At 33.3% G+C, this 21,440-nt stretch overlaps 1 protein-coding gene and 1 non-coding gene across 2 annotated transcripts; one reads left to right on the top strand and one right to left on the bottom strand.

Moving 5' to 3' along the window:
- Positions 1-90: 90 nt before the first annotated feature.
- Positions 91-1,589, top strand: LOC148575393 (pre-mRNA-splicing factor CLF1-like). The gene is made up of 4 exons (XM_088504035.1): positions 91-303; positions 473-665; positions 762-957; positions 1,056-1,589. Exons 1-4 carry the CDS (start codon positions 283-285, stop codon positions 1,171-1,173), a joined length of 528 nt encoding a protein of 175 aa, XP_088360161.1. The 5' UTR covers positions 91-282; the 3' UTR covers positions 1,174-1,589.
- Positions 1,590-6,688: 5,099 nt separating this feature from the next.
- On the bottom strand, positions 6,689-6,796 carry LOC148575392 (small nucleolar RNA R71). Its single transcript, XR_015905524.1, has one exon. It is a non-coding gene; the product is annotated as a small nucleolar RNA R71 (small nucleolar RNA).
- Positions 6,797-21,440: the final 14,644 nt, after the last annotated feature.

The following is a 21,440-nucleotide window of genomic DNA, read 5'->3' as shown; positions in this document are numbered from 1 at the left end:
GTAATATATATGCTGATGTAAATGCAATGATGTCTTTTTATTGAAGCATGGTTATCTTACACAGCCCTGCTCTCTGGACAACAGATTTTCAAGAAGTATATAGAGATAGAACTGCAGCTTGGTAACATAGATAGATGCAGAAAACTATATGAAAAGTATCTGGAGTGGTCGCCTGAAAATTGCTATGCTTGGAGCAAGTATGCAGAATTGGAGAGATCTTTATCTGAGACTGATCGAGCTAGAGCAATATTCGAGCTTGCAATCGCTCAACCAGCATTGGATATGCCTGAGCTATTGTGGAAGGTACATTTAATGCCTTGTACCAATCAATGCCTAACCATTCTTGTTATATCATTCTTTCATCATTTCTTTTCTCTGATGTATTATGACATCTTATGTAATGCATAATTTTTCTAATATGCTATGTGCATTTTTGTGCTAACCTGTCTATCAATTTGTGATTTCAAATCAGGCATATATTGACTTTGAGACTGCAGAAGGTGAATTTGAGAGAGCAAGAGCGCTTTATGAAAGGCTTCTTAATAAAACAAAGCACTTGAAGGTATGGATAAGCTATGTGGAATTCGAGGCTACAGCAATAGATCAGAACAGTTTAGACTTGACAGAAGAAGAGCAAGGGAGGGAATGCCTTCAGCGTGCTAGAAGTATGTGATCCCGATGCTTTTGTTGTTTGTTTATTCTTTTATCTGAATTGGAATGATATCCTGATTCACTCTACTTTTGTTTCGTGCTTAAATCAGGGGTGTTTGAGGAAGCTCTTAACTACTTCAGATCGTCAGCTCCGGAACTGAAGGAAGAAAGGGCAATGCTATTGGAGAAATGGCTCAACATGGAGGCTTCTTCTGGGGAGCTTGGTGATATTAGCTTAGTCCAGTCTAAGCTGCCGAAGAAGCTCAAAAAGAGAAGAAAAGTTACTACTGAAGATGGTTCTGCCAGGTTTGTATTTTGTTACTGTCAATATTCTATTTTTGCCATTCTGGTTATAAAAGCCTTTACTAGATTTCATATTAACTCCTGTTCTTTTGATTTGGCAGAATTGGGGAAAATATCGACTATTTGTTCCCTGAAGAAATTCAGACGACTAATCTTAAGATCTTAGAAGCTGCATACCAGTGGAAGAAGAAGCAAAAATTGTCTTCTGGCGACAACTGAACTAACAATATTTTCATCTTTTGTCTTGTTTGTAACATGTATATATATGTTGGAGTGATTAGGGATGGGTTATTGTTAAAATCGAAACTGTTGAATACTTTTACCTATCAAAATTTTTAAAAAAGATATAGCTAGTATTAAGTATTAACCCTTAAATAAAATAAAATAATTAAGTCAACCCCAAACTAACAAGGATTTTACCAACTTTTGCCAACTCTTGTTTATGATTATGTTTAATGGAAGTGTCTTTGTGGATGTGTCTAATAGAAATGTCTTTTTTATGACTGTGTCTAATGAAAGTGTCTTTGTAGATGTGTCTCCTGAATGTGTCAATGTTAATTGTAATTAAAATATGATAATTAATTATTATTGGCAATAAGTTGACAAATAGTATATTAATACTCTATATTTTTTCATAAGTTACATTAGCTTCTTTCACTACTTGCTTTCTCTTGTCTTTATGAATTTTTTTATATTATTATTATTATTATTATATCGTTAATTAGCAAATGGTTAAGAATTTGAGATGGAAACAAAACTTAAAAACAACAAGCTTATGGCAGTTACCAAGTAGTTACCTTCTCTCTTTTCCTCCCTCTTTTTCTCTCTCTTCCTCTCCCCCTCTCTCTCTCCCTCTCTATCGTTAATTAGCAAATGGTAAAAAATTTGAGATAACTCCGCCTAAGTTACACTTGTGATACATAGCCGGTCCCAAGTCCGGATAAAAGAGGAGGGTTGTGTTAGGTTTTCGACAACCAATATAGAAACTTAGTCGAATCTTCATGACATGAATCAAAGGCGTTATTGCGCTAAAGCTAGATTGTTGTCCGGAAGCAACGCGCTGTATGGCTCGAGTACAATGTCAAATGAGCAAGGGCCACTGCATCGATGTCCGGATGTAGTGTTAAATGAGCAAGAGTTCCCACATTTTCGTGAACGGATGAGGGTAAATAAGCTAGTTCACAAAGTAAAAGGTAAAGATCGGAGTGATAGAAGGTTGAGATTTCGGACATGGAACATAGGCACTCTAATAGGAAAATTCATGGAGGTGGTGGACACCATGACAAGGAGGAGGATTAACATTATGTGCCTACAAGAAATAATGGGTTGGTGTGAAGGTTAGGGAGTTGGATACTTCCGGATTCAAACTTTAGTATACAGGAAATGTGAAGAATAGGAATGGAGTGGGTATTATTGTGGATAAGCAGTGGAAGAAGGATGTAGTGGATGTCAAGAGGGTGAGAGATCGGATCATCTCTATCAAACTTATGGTGGAGGGAGGTACTTTTTATGTGATTAGCGTCTACGCACTGCAAGTGGGTTCGGACGAACAACACAAGATAAGATTTTGGGAGGATCTAGAGAGTTTAGTCCAAGACATACCATCGGGAGATAAGATTTTCTTAGGAGGAGATTTAAATGGCCATGGTGGAAGAGAAGTGACCGGGTATGAAAGTATTTACGGAGGCCATGGTTTCGGATTGATCAATGCCGAGGGTAAAACTATCTTGGACTTTTTCTCAACTTTTGATCTTCTCATCGCAAATACATGTTTTAAAAAGAGAGACGAACATCTTATAACCTATAAGAGTGGCATGACAAGCTCTCAAATCGATTTCTTCTTGTAGAAAAGAGTCGACTAGAAATTTTGCATTAATTGTAAATTATTTCGGGAGAGAGTTTAACAACACAACATAGAATGCTCGTCATGGATTTTTGCGTTCAACAAAAGTTAAGGAAAAGACATCTGATGAGCGGATAATTTATACGCTTTTTGGCATTGTTTTTAGTATGTTTTTAGTATATTTTAATTAGTTTTTATTATATTTTTATTAGTTTTTAAATAAAAATCACTCTTCTGGACTTTACTATGAGTTTGTGTATTTTTCTGTAATTTCAGGTATTTTCTGGCTGAAATTGAGGGACCTGAGCAAAAATCTGATTCAGAGACTGAAAAAGGGCTGCAGATGCTGTTGGATTCTGACCTCCCTGCACTCAAAGTGGATTTTCTGGAGCTACAGAAGCCCAATTAGCGCGCTCTCAATTGCGTAGACATCCTGGGCTTTCCAGCAATATATAATAGTCCATACTTTGCCCGAGATTTGATGACCCAAATAGGCGTTCCAAGTCAGCTCAAGAATTCTGGCGTTTAACTCCAAAACTGGCACAAAAGCTGGAGTTAAACGCCCAAATTGGCACAAAAGCTGGCGTTTAACTCCAAGAAAAGTCTCTACACATGGAAGCTTCAATGCTCAGCCCAAGCACACACCAAGTGGGCCCGGAAGAAGATTTCTGCATTAATTACTGATTTCTGTAACCCTAGGCTACTAGTTTTCTATAAATAGGACCTTTTGCTATTGTATTTTCATCTTTGATAAGTCTTATGCTATCTTAGACACGTTTGAAGGCTGGCCCTTCGGCCATGCCTAGACCTTGTTCTTATGTATTTTCAACGGTGGAGTTTCTACACACCATAGATTAAGGTGTGGAGCTCTACTGTTCTTCATGAATTAATACAAAGTACTATTATTTTTCTATTCAACTCAAGTCTATTTCTTCTCCAAGATATTCATTCGTTCTTCAACTTGATGAATGTGATGATCCGTGACACTCATCATCATTCTCACCTATGAACATGTGCCTGACAACCACCTCTGTTCTACTAGCAATGGCTTGAATGCGTATCTCTTGGGTTTCTAATCTAAGATTGGAACCTTCGTGGTATAGGCTAGAATTATTGGCGGCCATTCCTGAGATCCGGAAAGTCTAAACCTTGTCGGTGGTATTCCGAGTAGGATCTGGGAAGGGATGACTGTGACGAGCTTCAAACTCGCGATTGTGGGGCGTGTGACAGACGCAAAAGGATCAATGGATCCTATTCCGACATGATCGAGAACCGACAACTGATTAGCTGATGTTGTGACAGAGCATCAGGACCATTTTCACTGAGAGAACGGGATGTAGCCATTGACAACGGTGATGCCCAACATAAAGCTTGCCATGGAAAGGAGTATGAATGATTGGAAGAAGGCAATAGGAAAGCAGAGGTTCAAGGGGAACAAAGCATCTTCATACGCTTATCTGAAATCCACCAATGAATTACATAAGTATCTCTATCTTTATTTTATGTTTATTTTCATCACTTTAAACTCCATAACCATTTGAATCCGCCTGACTGAGATTTACAAGATGACCATAGCTTGTTTCAAGCCGACAATCTCCGTGGGATCGACCCTTACTCACGTAAGGTATTACTTGGACGACCCAGTGCACTTGTTGGTTAGTTGTGCGGAATTGTGACAAAGTGTGATTCACGTTTGAGAGCTCCAAGTCCTTTGGCACCATTATTGATGATCACAATTTCGTGCACCAAGTTTTTGGCGCCGTTGCCGGGGATTGTTCGAGTTTGGACAACTGACGGTTCATCTTGTTGCTTAGATTAGGTATCTTTTCTTCAGAATTTTTAAGAATGAATCCTAGAGTTTCAAGGTGATGTTCCCACCATCACAAAAGCTGATTGATTCTCATCAATTTAGCTATTGAATGTTATGTCCTGCTGAAACTTGGCCAAACATGTCTAATCCTTTTTAGACTGAAACTTTAGATTAACATTGCATGATTCCTGGAATTCTTATTAAAAGTTTTGATTCTCTTTATTTTCTTTTCTATATAATTTTCGAAAAAAAATACAAAAAATTTTTAAAATCATAAAACCAAAAATATTTTATGTTTCTTGTTTGAGTCTATTGTCTAATTTTAAGTTTGGTGTCAATTGCATGTCTTTATCCTTCTAATTTTCGAAAATTTATACATATTGTTCTTCATTGATCTTCAAGTTGTTCTTGATGATTTCATTGCTCTGATCTTCAAATTCTCTTGTTTTGTATGTTTTGTTGTTTCTTACATGCATTTTTACATTGTTATAGTCCTTAGTATACAAACTTTTAAGTTTGGTGTCTTACATGCATTGTTTATTTGATCTTAGTTGCATTTTTATTGATTCCCATCATCAAAAATTCAAAAATATTTTTTAAAAACTATGTCTTTTCAAGTCAATAATACAGAGAATTGAAGATTCAGAACATTCAGCAGAGGAATCAAACAGAAAAAGCTGGGCGTTCAAAACGCCCAGTGAAGAAGGAAAACTGGCGTTTAAACGCCAGCCAGGGTACCTGGCTGGGCGTTTAACACCCAAAAAGGTAGAGATTTGGGCGTTAAACGCCAGAATGGGCACCATTCTGGGCGTTTAACGCCAGGATGACACTAGAGGGAAGATTTTGTTTTTAATTCACATTTTTTCAAGTTTTCATAATGTTTCAAAATTAAATCTTTTTCAAATCATATCTTTTCAATCATATCTCTTTCAAAATCAATTTCTTTCTATTTTATATTTATTTTTACTATTTTCAAAAATCCTTGCTTCAATTCAAGATTTTCTTAAAAAATTTTTAAGTTGTTACTTGCCTATTAAGAAAGGATCAAATTTTAAATTTTAAGAATCATATCTTTTAATTTCTTGTTAGTCAAGTAATCAACTTTAATTTTAAAACTTTCTTTTTTAAAAAATTGATTTTCAATCATATCTTCTCAATCATATCTTCTCAATCACATCTTTTTCAAAATTAATTTTCAATCATATCTTTTTAATTTCTAACTTCAAAATCTTTTCAAAAATCACTTAATTTCTTTCCTAATCTTAATTTTCGAAAATCTCAATCAAATTTTCAAATTTCTTTTTATTTATTTCAAAATCTTTTTAATTTATTTTTGAAAATTCTTCCCCTCTTCTCACATCCTTCTAATTAAGGGACTAACACTCCTCCTCAAGGTGCAATTCGAACTCTATCCCTCTTGATAAGTTCAAATTCTCTTCTATCTACCTCCTCCTTTTATTCTTCTTTTCCTCTGACACCTCAAGGAATCTCTATACTGTGACATAGAGAATTCCCTACTTTCTTGTTCTCTTCTCTTTCATATGAGTAAGAACAAAGATAAAGGCATACTTGTTCAAGCTGATCCTGAACCTGAAAGGACCTTGAAGAGAAAGCTAAGAGAAGCTAAAGCAAAATTCTCTCTAGAGGGCCTAACAGAGCTTTTCAAAGAAGAAGAAACCATGGCAGCCGAAAACAACAATGCCAACAATGCAAGGAAGGTGCTTGGTGACTTTACTGCACCTACTCCCGACTTCTATGGGAGAAGCATCTCAATCCCTGCCATTGGAGCAAACAACTTTGAGCTTAAGCCTCAATTAGTCTCTCTAATGCAACAGAATTGCAAGTTTCATGAACTTCCATTGGAAGATCCTCATCAGTTCTTAGCTGAATTCTTGCAAATTTGTGACACTGTCAAGACCAATGGGGTTGACCCTGAAGTCTACAGACTTATGCTCTTCTCTTTTGCTGTAAGAGACAGAGCTAGGACATGGTTGGATTCACAACCTAAAGAAAGCCTGAACTCTTGGGAAAAGCTAGTTAATGCCTTCTTGGCAAAGTTCTTTCCACCTCAAAAATTGAGCAAGCTTAGAGTGGAAGTCTAAACCTTCAGACAGAAGGAAGGTGAATCCCTCTATGAGGCTTGGAAAAGATACAAGCAATTAATCAAAAGATGTCCTTCTGACATGCTTTCTGAATGGAGCATCATAGGAATTTTCTATGATGGTCTGTCTGAACTATCCAAGATGTCATTGGATAGCTCTGCTGGAGGATCTCTTCATCTGAAGAAGACGCCTGCAGAAGCCCAAGAACTCATTGAAATGGTTGCAAATAACCAATTCATGTACACCTCTGAAAGGAATTCTGTGAATAATGGGTCAACTCAGAAGAAAGGAGTTCTTGAGATTGATACTCTGAATGCCATATTGGCTCAGAATAAAATATTGACCCAACAAGTCAATATGATTTCTCAGAGTCTGTCTGAAATGCAAGCAGCAACAGGCAGTACTAAGGAAGCTTCCTCTGAAGAAGAAGCTTATGACCCTGAGAACCCTGCAATGGAAGAGGTGAATTACATGGGAGAATCCTATGGAAACACCTATAATCCTTCATGGAGAAATCACCCAAATCTCTCATGGAAGGATCAACAGAGACCTCAACAAGGTTTCAACAACAACAATGGTGGACGAAACAGGTTTAGCAATGGCAAGCCTTTTCCATCACCTTCTCAGCAACAGACAGAGCATTCTAAGCAGAACTCCTCTGACTTAGCAACCATAGTCTCTGATCTAATCAAAACCACTCAAAGTTTCATGACTGAAACAAGGTCCTCCATAAGAAATTTGGAGGCACAAGTGGGTCAGCTGAGTAAGAAAATTACTGAACTCCCTCCTAGCACTCTCCCAAGCAACACAGAAGAGAATCCAAAAAGAGAGTGCAAGGCCATAACCACAACCCACACAGCCGAACCTGGAGAGGAGGAAGAGGCAGTGATCTCCACTGAGAAAGACCTCAATAGACGTCCACTGACCTCCATGGAGTTCCCTAAAGAGGAACCATGGGAATCTGAGGCTCACACTGAGACCATAGAGATTCCAGTGAATTTACTTCTGCCATTCATGAGCTCTGATGAGTATTCTTCCTCTGAAGAGGATGAAGATGTTACTGAAGAGCAAGTTGCTAAGTACCTTGGAGCAATCATGAAGCTAAATGCCAAGTTATTTGGTAATGAGACTTGGGAGGATGAACCTCCATTGCTCACCAAAGAACTGGATGACTTGACTAGGCAGAGATTACCTCTGAAGAGACAAGATCCTGAAAAGTTCTCAATACCTTGTACCATAGGCACCATGACCTTTGAGAAGGCTCTGTGTGACCTGGGATCAAGTATAAACCTTATGCCTCTCTCTGTAATGGAGAAGCTAGGGATCATTGAGGTACAAGCTGCAAGAATCTCACTGGAGATGGAAGACAATTCAAAGAAACAAGCTTATGGACTTGTAGAGGATGTCTTGGTAAAGGTTGAAGACCATTACATCCCTGCTGATTTCATAGTCCTAGAGACTGGGAAGTGTATGGATGAATCCATCATCCTTAGCAGACCCTTCCTAGCCACAGCAAAAGCTGTGATTGATGTTGACAGAGGAGAATTGATCATTCAAGTGAATAAAGACTCCCTTGTGTTTAAAGCTCAAGGATATCCCTCTGTAACCATGGAGAGGAAGTATGAAGAGCTTCTCTCAATACAGAGTCAAACAGAACCCCCACAGGCAAACTCTAAGTTTGGTGTTGGGAGGCCACAACCAAACTCTAAGTTTGGTGTTGAACCCCCACATTCAAACTCTAAGTTTGGTGTTGGGAGGTTCCAACATTGCTCTGAACATCTGTGAGACTCCATGAGAGCCCACTGTCAAGCTATTGACATTAAAGAAGCGCTTGTTGGGAGGCAACCCAATCGTTACTATTCTATGATAATTTTCTATTTTCTATTGTTATTTTATGTTTTCTGTAGGTTGATGATCATGTGAAGTCACAAAAACAATTAAAAAAGCAAAAACAAAGTGAAAAACAGAATGAAAAATAGAACACCCTGGAGGAGATAGTTACTGGCGTTTATAAAGGTAGCAAAATGGGCGTTAAACGCCCAGTCTGGCACCATTCTGGGCGTTTAACGCCAAAAAAGGGCACCAAACTGGCGTTTAACGCCAGAAATGGGCACCAGACTGGCGTTTAACGCCAGGAATGGGCAAGAAGCTGGCGTTAAACGCCAGAAATGGGCAGCAGCCTGGCGTTTAACGCCAGGATTGGCAGCAAGGGGCGTTTTGCACGCCACATGGTGCAGGGATGAGAAATCCTTGACACCTCAGGATCTGTGGACCCCACAGGATCCCCACCACTCTCTCTCTTCTTCACCCATTCACCAATCACCTCAATACCTCTTCCCCAAAAACTCCTCACCTATCAAATCCCACCATTCTCTTCACCACTCACATCCATCCTTCATAAAATCCCACCTACCTCACCATTCAAATTCAAACCAATTTCCCTCCCAAACCCACCCATAATGGCCGAACCATACACACCCCTCTCACTCCTATATAAACCCATCTTCACTCCTTCATTTTCACACAACCTAAACACTACTTCTCCCCCTTGGCCGAAACACAAAGCCCACTCCATCTCCTTTATTTCTTCTTTTTCTACTCTCTTTTTTCTTCTTTTGCTTGAGGACGAGCAACCTTCTAAGTTTGGTGTGGTAAAAGCTAAAGCTTTTTGTTTTTCCATAACCATTTATGGCACCAAAGGCCGGAGAAACCTCTAGAAAGAGGAAAGGGAAGGCAAAAGCTTCCACCTCTGAGTCATGGGAGATGGAGAGATTCCTCTCAAGGGTGCATCAAGACCACTTCTATGAAGTTGTAGCCAAGAAGAAGGCGATCCTCGAGGTCCCTTTTAAGCTCAAAAAGGGCGAATATCCGGAGATCCGACATGAGATCCGAAGAAGAGGTTGGGAAGTTCTCACCAACCCCATTCAACAAGTCAGAATCTTAATGGTTCAAGAGTTCTATGCCAATGCATGGATCACCAAGAACCACGATCAAAGTGTGAACCCGGACCCTAAGAATTGGCTTACAATGGTCTGAGGGAAATACTTAGACTTTAGTCCGGAAAATGTAAGGTTGGCATTCAATTTGCCTATGATGCAAGGAGATGCACACCCATACACTAGAAGGGTCAACTTTGATCAAAGGTTGGACCAAGTCCTCATGGACATATGTGAAGAGGGCGCTCAATGGAAGAGAGATTCAAGAGGGAAGCCGGTTCAACTAAGAAGGCATGACCTCAAGCCCGTGGCTAGGGGATGGTTGGAGTTCATCCAACGCTCAATCATTCCCACTAGCAACCGATCCGAAGCTACTATAGACCGGACTATCATGATACATAGCATCATGATTGGAGAGAAAGTGGAAGTTCATGAGGTTATATCCCAAGAACTCTACAAGGTGGCGGACAAGTCCTCTCCTTTGGCAAGGTTAGCCTTCCCTCATCTCATTTGTCACCTTTGCAATTCGGTTGGAATTGACATAGAGGGAGACATTCTCATTGATGAGGACAAACCCATCACTAAGAAAAGGATGGAGAAAACAAGAGAACCTCATCAAGAGCATGAGAAAATTCCTCATCATGAAATTCCTGAGATGCCTCAAGGGACGCATCTTCCTCCACAAAACTATTGGGAGCAAATCAACACCTCCCTAGGAGAATTAAGTTCCAACATGGGACAACTAAGGATGGAGCACCAAGAGCACTCCATCCTCCTCCATGAAATTAGAGAAGATCAAAGAACCATGAGAGAGGAGCAACAAAGGCAAGGAAGAGACATTGAGGAGCTCAAGTACTCCATAAGATCTTCAAGAGGAAGAACAAGCCGCCATCACTAAGGTGGACCCGTTCTTTAACTTCCTTGCTCTTTATTTTCCTGTTTTTCGAAAATTATGCTTTATGTTTATCTATGTTTGTGTCTTTATTACATGATCATTAGCCTTAAAGCTATGAAAATGAATCCATCACCCTTCTTAAATGAAAAATGTTTTTAATTGAAAAAGAAAAAAAAGTGGATGAATTTCAAATTTTAAAACAGTTTAATTATCTTGATGTGGTGGCAATACTATTGTTTTTCTGAATGAATGCTTGAACAGTGCATATTTTTGAATTTGATTGTTTATGAATGTTAAAATTGTTGGCTCTTGAAAGAATAAAAGGAAAAGGAGAAATGTTATCTGATGATCTGAAAAATCATAAAATTGATTCTTGAAGCAAGAAAAAGCAGTGGAAAGCTTGCAAAAAAAAAAAAGCAAGCAGAAAAAGCTAATACCCCTTTAAACCAAAAGTCAAGGGTGATAAAAAGGATCCAAGGCTTTGAGCATCAGTGGATAGGAGGGCCCATAGGAATAAAATCCTGGCCTAAGCAGCTAAACCAAGCTGTCCCTAACCATGTGCTTGTGGCGTGAAGGTGTCAAGTGAAAACTTGAGACTGAGCGATTAAAGTCGTGGTCCAAAGCAAAAAGAGTGTGCTTAAGAGCTCTGGACACCTCTAATTGGGGACTCTAGCAAAGCTGAGTCACAATCTAAAAAGGTTCACCCAGTTATGTGTCTGTGGCATTTATGTATCCGGTGGTAATACTGGAAAACAAAATGCTTAGGGTCACGGCCAAGACTCATAAAGTAGCTGTGTTCAAGAATCAACGTACTTAACTAGGAGAATCAATAACACTATCTGGATTCTGAGTTCCTATAGATGCCAATCATTCTGAACTTCAAAGGATAAAGTGAGATGCCAAAACTGTTCAGAAGCAAAAAGCTAAAAGCCCCGCTCATCTAATTAATACTGATCTTCATAGATGTTTTTGGAATTCATTGTATATTCTCTTCTTTTTATCCTATTTGATTTTCAGTTGCTTCGGGACAAGCAACAATTTAAGTTTGGTGTTGTGATGAGCGGATAATTTATACGCTTTTTGACATTATTTTTAGTATATTTTTAGTATATTTTAATTAGTTTTTAAATAAAAATCACTCTTCTGGAATTTACTATGAGTTTGTGTATTTTTCTGTAATTTCAGGTATTTTCTGGCTGAAATTGAGGGACCTGAGCAAAAATCTGATTCAGAGGCTGAAAAAGGACTGCAGATGCTGTTGGATTCTGACCTCCCTGCACTCAAAGTGGATTTTCTGGAGCTACAGAATCCCAATTGGCGCGCTCTCAATTGCGTTGGAAAGTAGACATCCTGGGCTTTCCAGCAATATATAATAGTTCATACTTTGCCCGAGATTTGATGGCCCAAATAGGCGTTCCAAGTCAGCTCAAGAATTTTGGCGTTTAACTCCAAAACTGGCACAAAAGCTGGAGTTAAACGCCCAAACTGGCACAAAAGCTGGCGTTTAACTCCAAAAAAAGTCTCTACACATGGAAGCTTCAATGCTCAGCCCGAGCACACACCAAGTGGGCCCGGAAGAAGATTTCTGCATTAATTACTGATTTCTGTAACCCTAGGCTACTAGTTTTCTATAAATAGGATCTTTTGCTATTGTATTTTCATCTTTGATAAGTCTTATGCTATCTTAGACACGTTTGAAGGCTGGCCCTTCGGCCATGCCTAGACCTTGTTCTTATGTATTTTCAACGGTGGAGTTTCTACACACCATAGATTAAGGTGTGGAGCTCTGCTGTTCTTCATGAATTAATACAAAGTACTATTATTTTTCTATTCAACTCAAGTCTATTTCTTCTCCAAGATATTCATTCGTTCTTCAAATTGATGAATGTGATGATCCGTGACACTCATCATCATTCTCACCTATGAACATGTGCCTGACAACCACCTCTGTTCTACTAGCAATGGCTTGAATGCGTATCTCTTGGGTTTCTAATCTAAGATTGGAACCTTCGTGGTATAGGCTAGAATTATTGGCGGCCATTCCTGAGATCCGGAAAGTCTAAACCTTGTCTGTGGTATTCCGAGTAGGATCTGGGAAGGGATGACTGTGACGAGCTTCAAACTCGCGATTGTGGGGCGTGTGACAGACGCAAAAGGATCAATGGATCCTATTTCGACATGATCGAGAACCGACAGCTGATTAGCCGATGTTGTGACAGAGCATCAGGACCATTTTCACTGAGAGGACGGGATGTAGCCATTGACAACGGTGATGCCCAACATAAAGCTTGACATGGAAAGGAGTATGAATGATTGGAAGAAGGCAATAGGAAAGCAGAGGTTCAAGGGGAACAAAGCATCTTCATACGCTTATCTGAAATCCACCAATGAATTACATAAGTATCTCTATCTTTATTTTATGTTTATTTTCATCACTTTAAACTCCATAACCATTTGAATCCGCCTGATTGAGATTTACAAGATGACCATAACTTGCTTCAAGCCGACAATCTCCGTGGGATCGACCCTTACTCACGTAAGGTATTACTTGGACGACCCAGTACACTTGCTGGTTAGTTGTGCGGAATTGTGACAAAGTGTGATTCACGTTTGAGAGCTCCAAGTCCTTTAGCGCCATTGTTGATGATCACAATTTCGTGCACCAACATCATACGAAGAACCCAGGGACGAGGTGGTGGTGGATGAAGGGCGAGGAACAAAGAAACTTGCTAAGACGGGTAGGAGAAGAGGCAAAGTGGGATATGAATGGAAGCGCGGAGGAGATGTGGAGGGAGATGGCAGAAGTTATTAGAAAAATAGCAAAAGAAAGTTTTGGTAAATCTAAAGGGACAGGACCAAGAGACAAGGAGTCCTGGTGGTAGAATGCGAGTGTACAAGAGAAGATAAAGATAAAAAGGGAGTGTTTTAAAGAATGGTATTTGTGCCGCAATGCGGATAATTGGGAAAAATATAAGGCGGCTAAGAAAAAGACAAAAGTGACTGTAAGTGAAGCAAGAACAAGAGCATATGAGGGTTTATACCAGTCTTTAGGCATGAAAGATGGAGAAAAAGGTATATATAGAATCGCAAAGAGTCGTGAAAGAAGAACGAGAGATTTGGACCAGGTTAAGTGCATAAAGGATAAAGACGGAGAGGTATTGGCTCAAGAGGAGAAGATTAATGAAAGGTGGAAGAGCTACTTCTACGAGTTATTTAATGAAGGACATAAGACTCTTCTGAGCCTTGGTCGATTATACACAAGGGAAGAAGATCAAAACTTTGACTACTATCAAAGGATTCGAGAATTCGAGTTAAAAGAGGCTCTAAAGCAGATGAAGAATGGGAGGACAGTGGGACCTGATAATATCCCGATTGAAGTTTGGAAGGGCTTTGGCGGAACAGGGTATCAATTGGTTAACCAAGCTTTTTAATGAGATTTTAAGGTCGAAGATACCTGATAAGTGGAGAAAGAGCACCTTGGTACCTATCTACAAGAATAAGGGGGATATACAAAGTTGCAAAAACTATAGAGGGATCAAGCTCATGAGCCACACCATGAAATTATGGGAAATAGTGATAGAACGGAGGTTGAGAAAAAGAGACACAAGTAACAGATAACCAATTTACTTTTATGCCAGACAGATCCACCACCGATGCGATATACCTGTTAAGACGAATAATGGAGAGGTATCGTAGTAATAAAAGAGATCTACATATAGTGTTTATTGATATGGAAAAGCGTACGATAGGGTGCCAATGGAGGTCTTATGAAAAGTTTTAGAAAAAAAGAGAGTAAGGATCGCATATATTCTTGCAATTAAAGACATGTATGATGGGGCCACAACTAGTGTGAAGACTCAAGGTGGGGTGACAGAGGAATTACCTATTGGTATAAAATTACACCAAGGATCATCCTTAAGTCCTTATCTTTTCATATTAGTCTTGAAAGTACTCACAGAGCACATCCAAGAACCTGTGCCATAGTGCTAGCTTTTTACCGATAATATCGTCCTTATGGGAGAGTCAAGAGAAGACTTAAATAAAAAGTTGGACTTATGGAGAGAAGCTTTAGAAGTGTATGGCCTGCACATAAGCCGTAGTATAAGACGGAGTATATGGAATGTAAATTCGGTTTGCGAAGAGAAAATCCTAATATAGAGGTGAAGTTCGGAAAAAACATCCTACGAAAAATTAAAAGTTTTAATTATAATGGATGTATCATACAGAATAATGGAGAGATTGAACATGACGTCAAAAAATAGACAAATTAGTGCTTGATTCTGGTTTGTTTCAACAAACTTCGTTTCTTTTTCAGAGTTTTTTTTTTTTTTCTATTTTTCTGTCTCTTCTTTAAATTGAATTTTAGTAATTTCTTCATATTATTTTGGTGCGATATCCCAATTTCTATCCTGGTCTCCCAACTTGTATTTCTTTCTCAACTTGTTGCTTTTTTATAAACTTTTTCTCTTCTTTAAATTGTTTGGGATATTTTTTATTATCTCCTTAACATCTGTTTTGACTAAGAAAAATCACCGTATTGACAAAACAAATATAAAAGATGCGAGTAACAGAATTTTTGTCTAAAGATAGCAGGTTTTTGACTTAGTTTAACAAAATGAATCAAATGTTAACTCATCACTATGAAATTTAACATAATTGTATAAGATTAATAGTCAAATTTGCTTTTAAAAAATTACTCATTATTTAAATTAATTTCCAAAAAATTAAATTAATCATATTAGTCTCTGAAAGATAAAACATAAGTCAAATTGATCTTTTCATTAGTTAGTTAGATTATGATGTGTCATGTTAAGTGCCACGTGACAAGGTAACGTGGTAGGTTAATGCCACGTATTACATAATGATTAGATGATATGTCAGGTAAGTGACACATGACATATTAGGTATTATATAACACACATAAGTCATTTTTATTTTTAAAATTTTAAAAATTATTCAAATTAATCCTTATATAATTTTTTCTTAATTTTTTTTATAATATTAAATTTTTAATATTTTTAATCCTACTAATTTTAATCTCATTTTTTACATCTTAATAAACAAATTTTTTTATATACAATAATAAAAAAAATCAAATTATTACAAAATTATTTTTTCATTTGTATTTTAGATTTTATATTTTCCAATTCTAGTCTTTTTGTAGTGGAATTTTTTTATATAAGAAATTGTATGATCAACTTATTATTAATTATATATTAAAAATTTTAATCTTTTAGATTTTACTAAATAAATATAATAATTATTTTAAAATTTTAATCTTTTGAATCTCGACCAAAATTTAGTCTAATCTATTACTTAGTTGTCCTTTTCATCTTTCTGTATCTATTTTAGTTCAAAATTCATTTTAACAAATTAATTTTTTAAAAAAAAATATAACAATTGAAAAGACATATAGAAATGACAATAACTATATATATATAAGTAGTAATAATATTTTAAAAAAATTACATTAAGATATTAAGATTCAACGTGATGTCACAAATCAGTTTTTTAATTAGGAGTTCTACCACATAAATTTAAACAATAAACAAATTATAAATTAAAAACAAAAAAAATTAAATTTTAAAATAACTATTATATTTATTTAGTAAAATTTAAAAAATTAAATTTTTAAGTATATAGTTAATAATGATTTGATAAAATTATCTAAATAAAAAATTTCACTAAAAACTAAAATTTGAAAAGACTTAAATTTTAAAATACAAATAATAAAATAATTTTATAATAATTTAATTATTTCTATTATTTTGTATAATGAGAATTTTGTTTATTAAGGTTTAGAAACTGATATTAAAATTAGTAGTATTAAAAAATATTAGAAATTTAATATTATGAAAAAAAAAGATTTATATAAGATTAATTTGATTAATTTTTTTAAATTTTAGAGATAAAAATAATTTATGTGTGTATTTTTAGGGACTAATTTGATTCTAAATAAATTTATGGCACATCAGATAACATATGATATGTTACTTGTCACTGACCTGACATATCAACTAATTATCTTGTCATATGTAATATTAATTTATTATGTCATCTTGTCAAATGATACTTAATATAATACGTCATCATCTAACTAATGAAACAACTAGTTTAACTTACTTTTAATCTTAGCTAATTTAATCTTTTAAAAATTAATTTAAAAAATAGATAATCTTTTAAAAATAAATTTGACCGTTGATCTTAATTGCATGTGTGGTGTGGCATGTTAATTGCTCACATAAAACATATATTATATAAAATCATGAATTTAACCTTTTGTTAAATAATTGCAAATGATTTATGCAATGATCCAAAAAATTTTCATTTTATGACCCATGATGGTGCAACAACATTTATAAACCTGAATCTCGCCTCTTCATTTTCATTGAAATATAAAAATATATTTAGTTGATTATTTTAATATTATTTTCAGTAAAAATATTTTTAAAAAAATATAAAATTAAAAATGATATTTTTTCGTTTTGAACTTTTTAATTAAAAAACAATTATATTTATTTTAGAAATTATGACAATAGTAAATTATTTATTCCATAAATAGTAGTTATTTTCTGTTAAAATAGTATTTTCACTTGGATGAATGTAATAAGAATTGGTTAGATCCTGAGCTAAATTGAAAGATTGATTATTCATTGTGAAAGGAGATTAAAAAAAAAAGCATGATAATTTTTCACCAAAAAAATGATAATTTCTATATCCTTCTCAAAGAGAGATACCATGATTTTGATATCATAATAAAATTATAAAAAATATAAAATAAAATAAAATTTTTTATTATATGTTATTATTGTATGGGAGAATAATGCTACATATTTATACTAATTACTAAACTGATTTTAAATTTTAAAATAAGTTAAGAGTTAAAACAATCTAAAATATTTCTAATTTAAAATACGACATTTTTCGATGAGAATCCATGATTTACCGTATTCGATCTTTCACCATTCTTTTTATATCTAACCTACTAAGATTAAATACTCACCTACTTATAGTAAAAAATACTAAGTCAGTGCCTCCAACTCTTTTTTCACTCTCTTTTACTGGTTCTTTTAACTCCTATAGTTCTTTTTCATCTCATTCTCTTCTATTCATTAAAAATAAAAAATTTCTTTCAAGTTTTCTTTTGTTGTTTATCTGAAGATTTTTGCTAATATTTTTTTTAAGGTGAATTTTAATATGGTATAAAATTTGAGTTCTAAAATTAGCATTTTTATCTCCTCTTTCAATTTCTACTTATGTTAACAATTGTCCTCTATTAATTATCTACTTATCGCTAACTCTCTTCTATTCAACGGTAGGTCTTCAAAATTTTGTTTAGCTGTACTTTTCTATTATTTTTGTAAATTAAATTGAAATATTAAATAATATAAAATTTGAGTTTTACTTTTTTTAGTATAATTACAATTAAATCTTTGAAGATATTGATTTTAAAATAATTTATTCTTAAAGAAAAAAAAAGTACCAATTAGGTCTTTTAAATAGTAAACGGTAGACATGTATGTCCTTTTATCAATAAATAGTACAAAACAAAACTGAATTGTGTATTTGTTATTTACAGTGGTACATGTCTTATTACTATCACATGAGAGAAAAAAGCGATATAATTTTGGATATTGAAGTAATTATTATCATTAAATTTTCATATATTTTTTTATCAACTGTTGTCTATTTATTATAAATTCTATTAAAACAAGTGAAGTTTTACTTCAAAAATTGTTGTTTACATTACTATCTTTTATAGATATACATATCAGAATAATTAACAGTATATATAAGTATCACTGGTTAGATTTTAGTTGATGAATTGATAGAAGGACATAATGTGTCTACGTTTATTATTTTAGAGAACCAAATTAATACTTTTTTTTAAAGACTAATTTGTTTGAAGTCAAAATCTTCAAAAGACCTAATAGTTACTCTACTTTTTTTTCTTATTACATTGAGGTATTTTTTTTAATTCCAATTTCATTTTTGTCTTCAATATCTTTTTTGTGGGTGTATTTTTTATTTTATATGAAGCTGGTGAATTTTTTGTTGTATTTCTTATTGTGAGCACGAAAATAATTGACAGGCGAAGATTTTAATATGAAGACTCATTTATTTTTTATCCAATATAATTTTTTTCAACCGTACTTCTATTTTAGAAACTAAATTCAAACGTATTCTCATTTAGTATGTTTTACTTATTTTGTATCTGTATCTTATATTTATATAATTTATTTTAAATATTTTTTATTTTATAATTTTTTTTACATTATTTTTTCAGATGACATGACCGTCTTTTGTTTAACAAAATAAAAAAATATTGTTTTAAAAATAATTTGTTTAATCAATAATTTAATAATAAAGTACCAGTCAATACAAAATAAAAGAATAAAAAAACTTTAAAAAAATCCTGATAAACTTTTTTTTAACTTTTTTTTATTTTTACAATGTATTCATTATTTTTAATAATTTATTTTTTATTAAAAAATATTTAAATAAAAATATATTTGCATATCAATTTTATAAAAATTAATGTTAATTTAATAAAAATTAAATAACTAAAATTATAATTGAATAAAAATATAATTTTAAAATTTAAAATATTAAAAATACATTTTGAAACTAAACTAACCATATATACATTTACTATTTTCAACTTTTGAAAATCAATTCTCTTTTCACAAATCAATTACTTTTTTTAAAATGTAAATATTAAAAATAAAAATCATTTTTAGAAAATAAAAATTAAAAATAAAAACAAAAAATATTTTCACAAACCAATCGATTTTTATTATTTCACCGAGATGATGCATTTGTTTAGAGGTAATAAGGTAGGATATTCATTCCATTTGGTCTTTTATTAAAGACCACGAATAAACTGCAACCCATCCCACCAAAGAAAAAATTAGCTTAAGGAAAAGGTTAAAAATTGATTTGTTTGGTAATTTTTATTTTAGTTTCAATAAAAATAAAAATAATTTTTTTATAAAAAATAAAAAAAAAATAAAAAATAAAAATATATTTAATGGAGTATTTTAATATTATTTTTAATAAAAATATTTTAATAAATAAATATAAAATTAAAAATAATATAAGACTGATTAGTTTGTAAAATTTTTTTATTTTTATTTTGAGAAAATAATTTTTATTTTCAACTTTTTTTTTATATTTTAAAAAATATGATTGGTTTGTGAAAAAAAATTTATTTTTAAGTATCGTCAATAATAAAAATATGTTTAGTTAATTCATTTTAAAAATATTTTTTTAAATATTTTTAAAATCATAAAATTATATTTTAATATTTTATTAAATTAACAATTAATTTTTATATAGTATCAATATGAAATAAATTATTATCTTAATATGTTATTTTAAAAAAACTTAGTATCTTTTATATATATATATATATATATATATATATATATATATATATATAGTTAGTTTTATACTTTTTATGACACTATATAATAATAAAAAATATCAATTAAAACAGAAAATTACAACTAAAATTAGTTTTACATTAAACAAATCAATTAATTAATATTAAAATTTATTAATATATATAAACATATTTTTAAACAAATAATTTATTACTAAAATAATGAATAAATAAATATTAAAGTTAAAAAATTTTAGAATAAAAGCAACTTTTTTTTTGTCAATATTTTCAAGTTTTTATGTATTCTTTTAGCTTTTATTATTGATACTTTTATCATTGGTTGTCGATTTAAAAATTATTTTTATAACAAAATTATTTTTTTAAAGGAGATAGTCTTGCTTCAGAATTTAGAGGGTACGTACTATATAAAATAAAAAACTCAATAAATATATATTTAATTTTAATTAGAGCTTCACTTTTTTTTAATTATCTCATTTATATAGCCAAAAAATTCAAAAAAAAAAAGCCTAAAATAAAAAAATAAAAAATTTAAATAAAATAAAAAAATAAAAAAATCATATTTTCAAGTGATTTAGGTATAAATTAAAGATAAATAAGAAATACCTTCAATTAACAACAAAACATGTAGAGAAGGGAAGAGTTGCGTCAATGTGACATGAGAAAAAAAATCTATAGAAAGGAGTAGAAGATGTTATAATGTTTATCTCAAAACAAAAAATACCGTATTTTGAATTTAAAACATTCTCAAGTTAAAAGAGAAAATAATGAAAACATGAAAATAGAGTTTTTTTATTTTGTTCTATTTTTTTAAATGTTTTTCTTCAAAATATTTTTAAAATGTCTAATAAATCATATTTTTATGTCTTATTTTTATTTTTGATGAAAATAAAAACAAAAACACTTAAATCAGTCTCATATTTTTTTCGTTTTCAGCTTTTTCAATTAAAAATAATAAAAATATTTCTAATTTAAAATACCGTGTTTGATCCTTCACTTTTTTTTTTTTTATATCTCACCCACTAATATTATACCATTTCTCTGTCCTATCGTGAAAAACACAAGCAGCCAGTGCCTCCAACTCTTTCTACTCTCTTCCATTGGTTTTTGGTTCTTTCAACTCTGGTAACTTTTTTTATTGGCATTTTTCAAACTTCTTACGGATCCGACTCACGGATCCCGCATATCCGGTTACTCGGGGACAACTCGTTTCGACCTGAAGGCCCAAAACCGACCCTTCAAAGCTCCTAACCAACTTTCGGATCCAAATATCTCTCTTATCTTAGCCAAATAAGATAAGATAAGATATTCACCATCACCTATAAATAAAGGACCCAGGTCCCTCCAGGTATTCATTCCTCACACTTTCTACCTCTTAGATCCATTCTGACTTGAGTGTCGGAGTGTCTTTGCAGGTACCACCCCCCATCGCTCCAGTCAAGCAATCCGGTTCCAGCCTTGCCCGCGGGTTCCCGATCCACCCTTCGATCCGTACCG

Source organism: Arachis ipaensis, chromosome B2 (genome assembly GCF_059453495.1).
Source record: "Arachis ipaensis isolate K30076 ecotype BB chromosome B2, ASM5945349v1, whole genome shotgun sequence".
NCBI classification, from domain to species: Eukaryota; Viridiplantae; Streptophyta; class Magnoliopsida; order Fabales; family Fabaceae; genus Arachis; species Arachis ipaensis.
The sequence above is the reverse complement of the archived record's forward strand: the minus strand, read 5'-3'. Positions and strand labels throughout refer to the sequence as shown.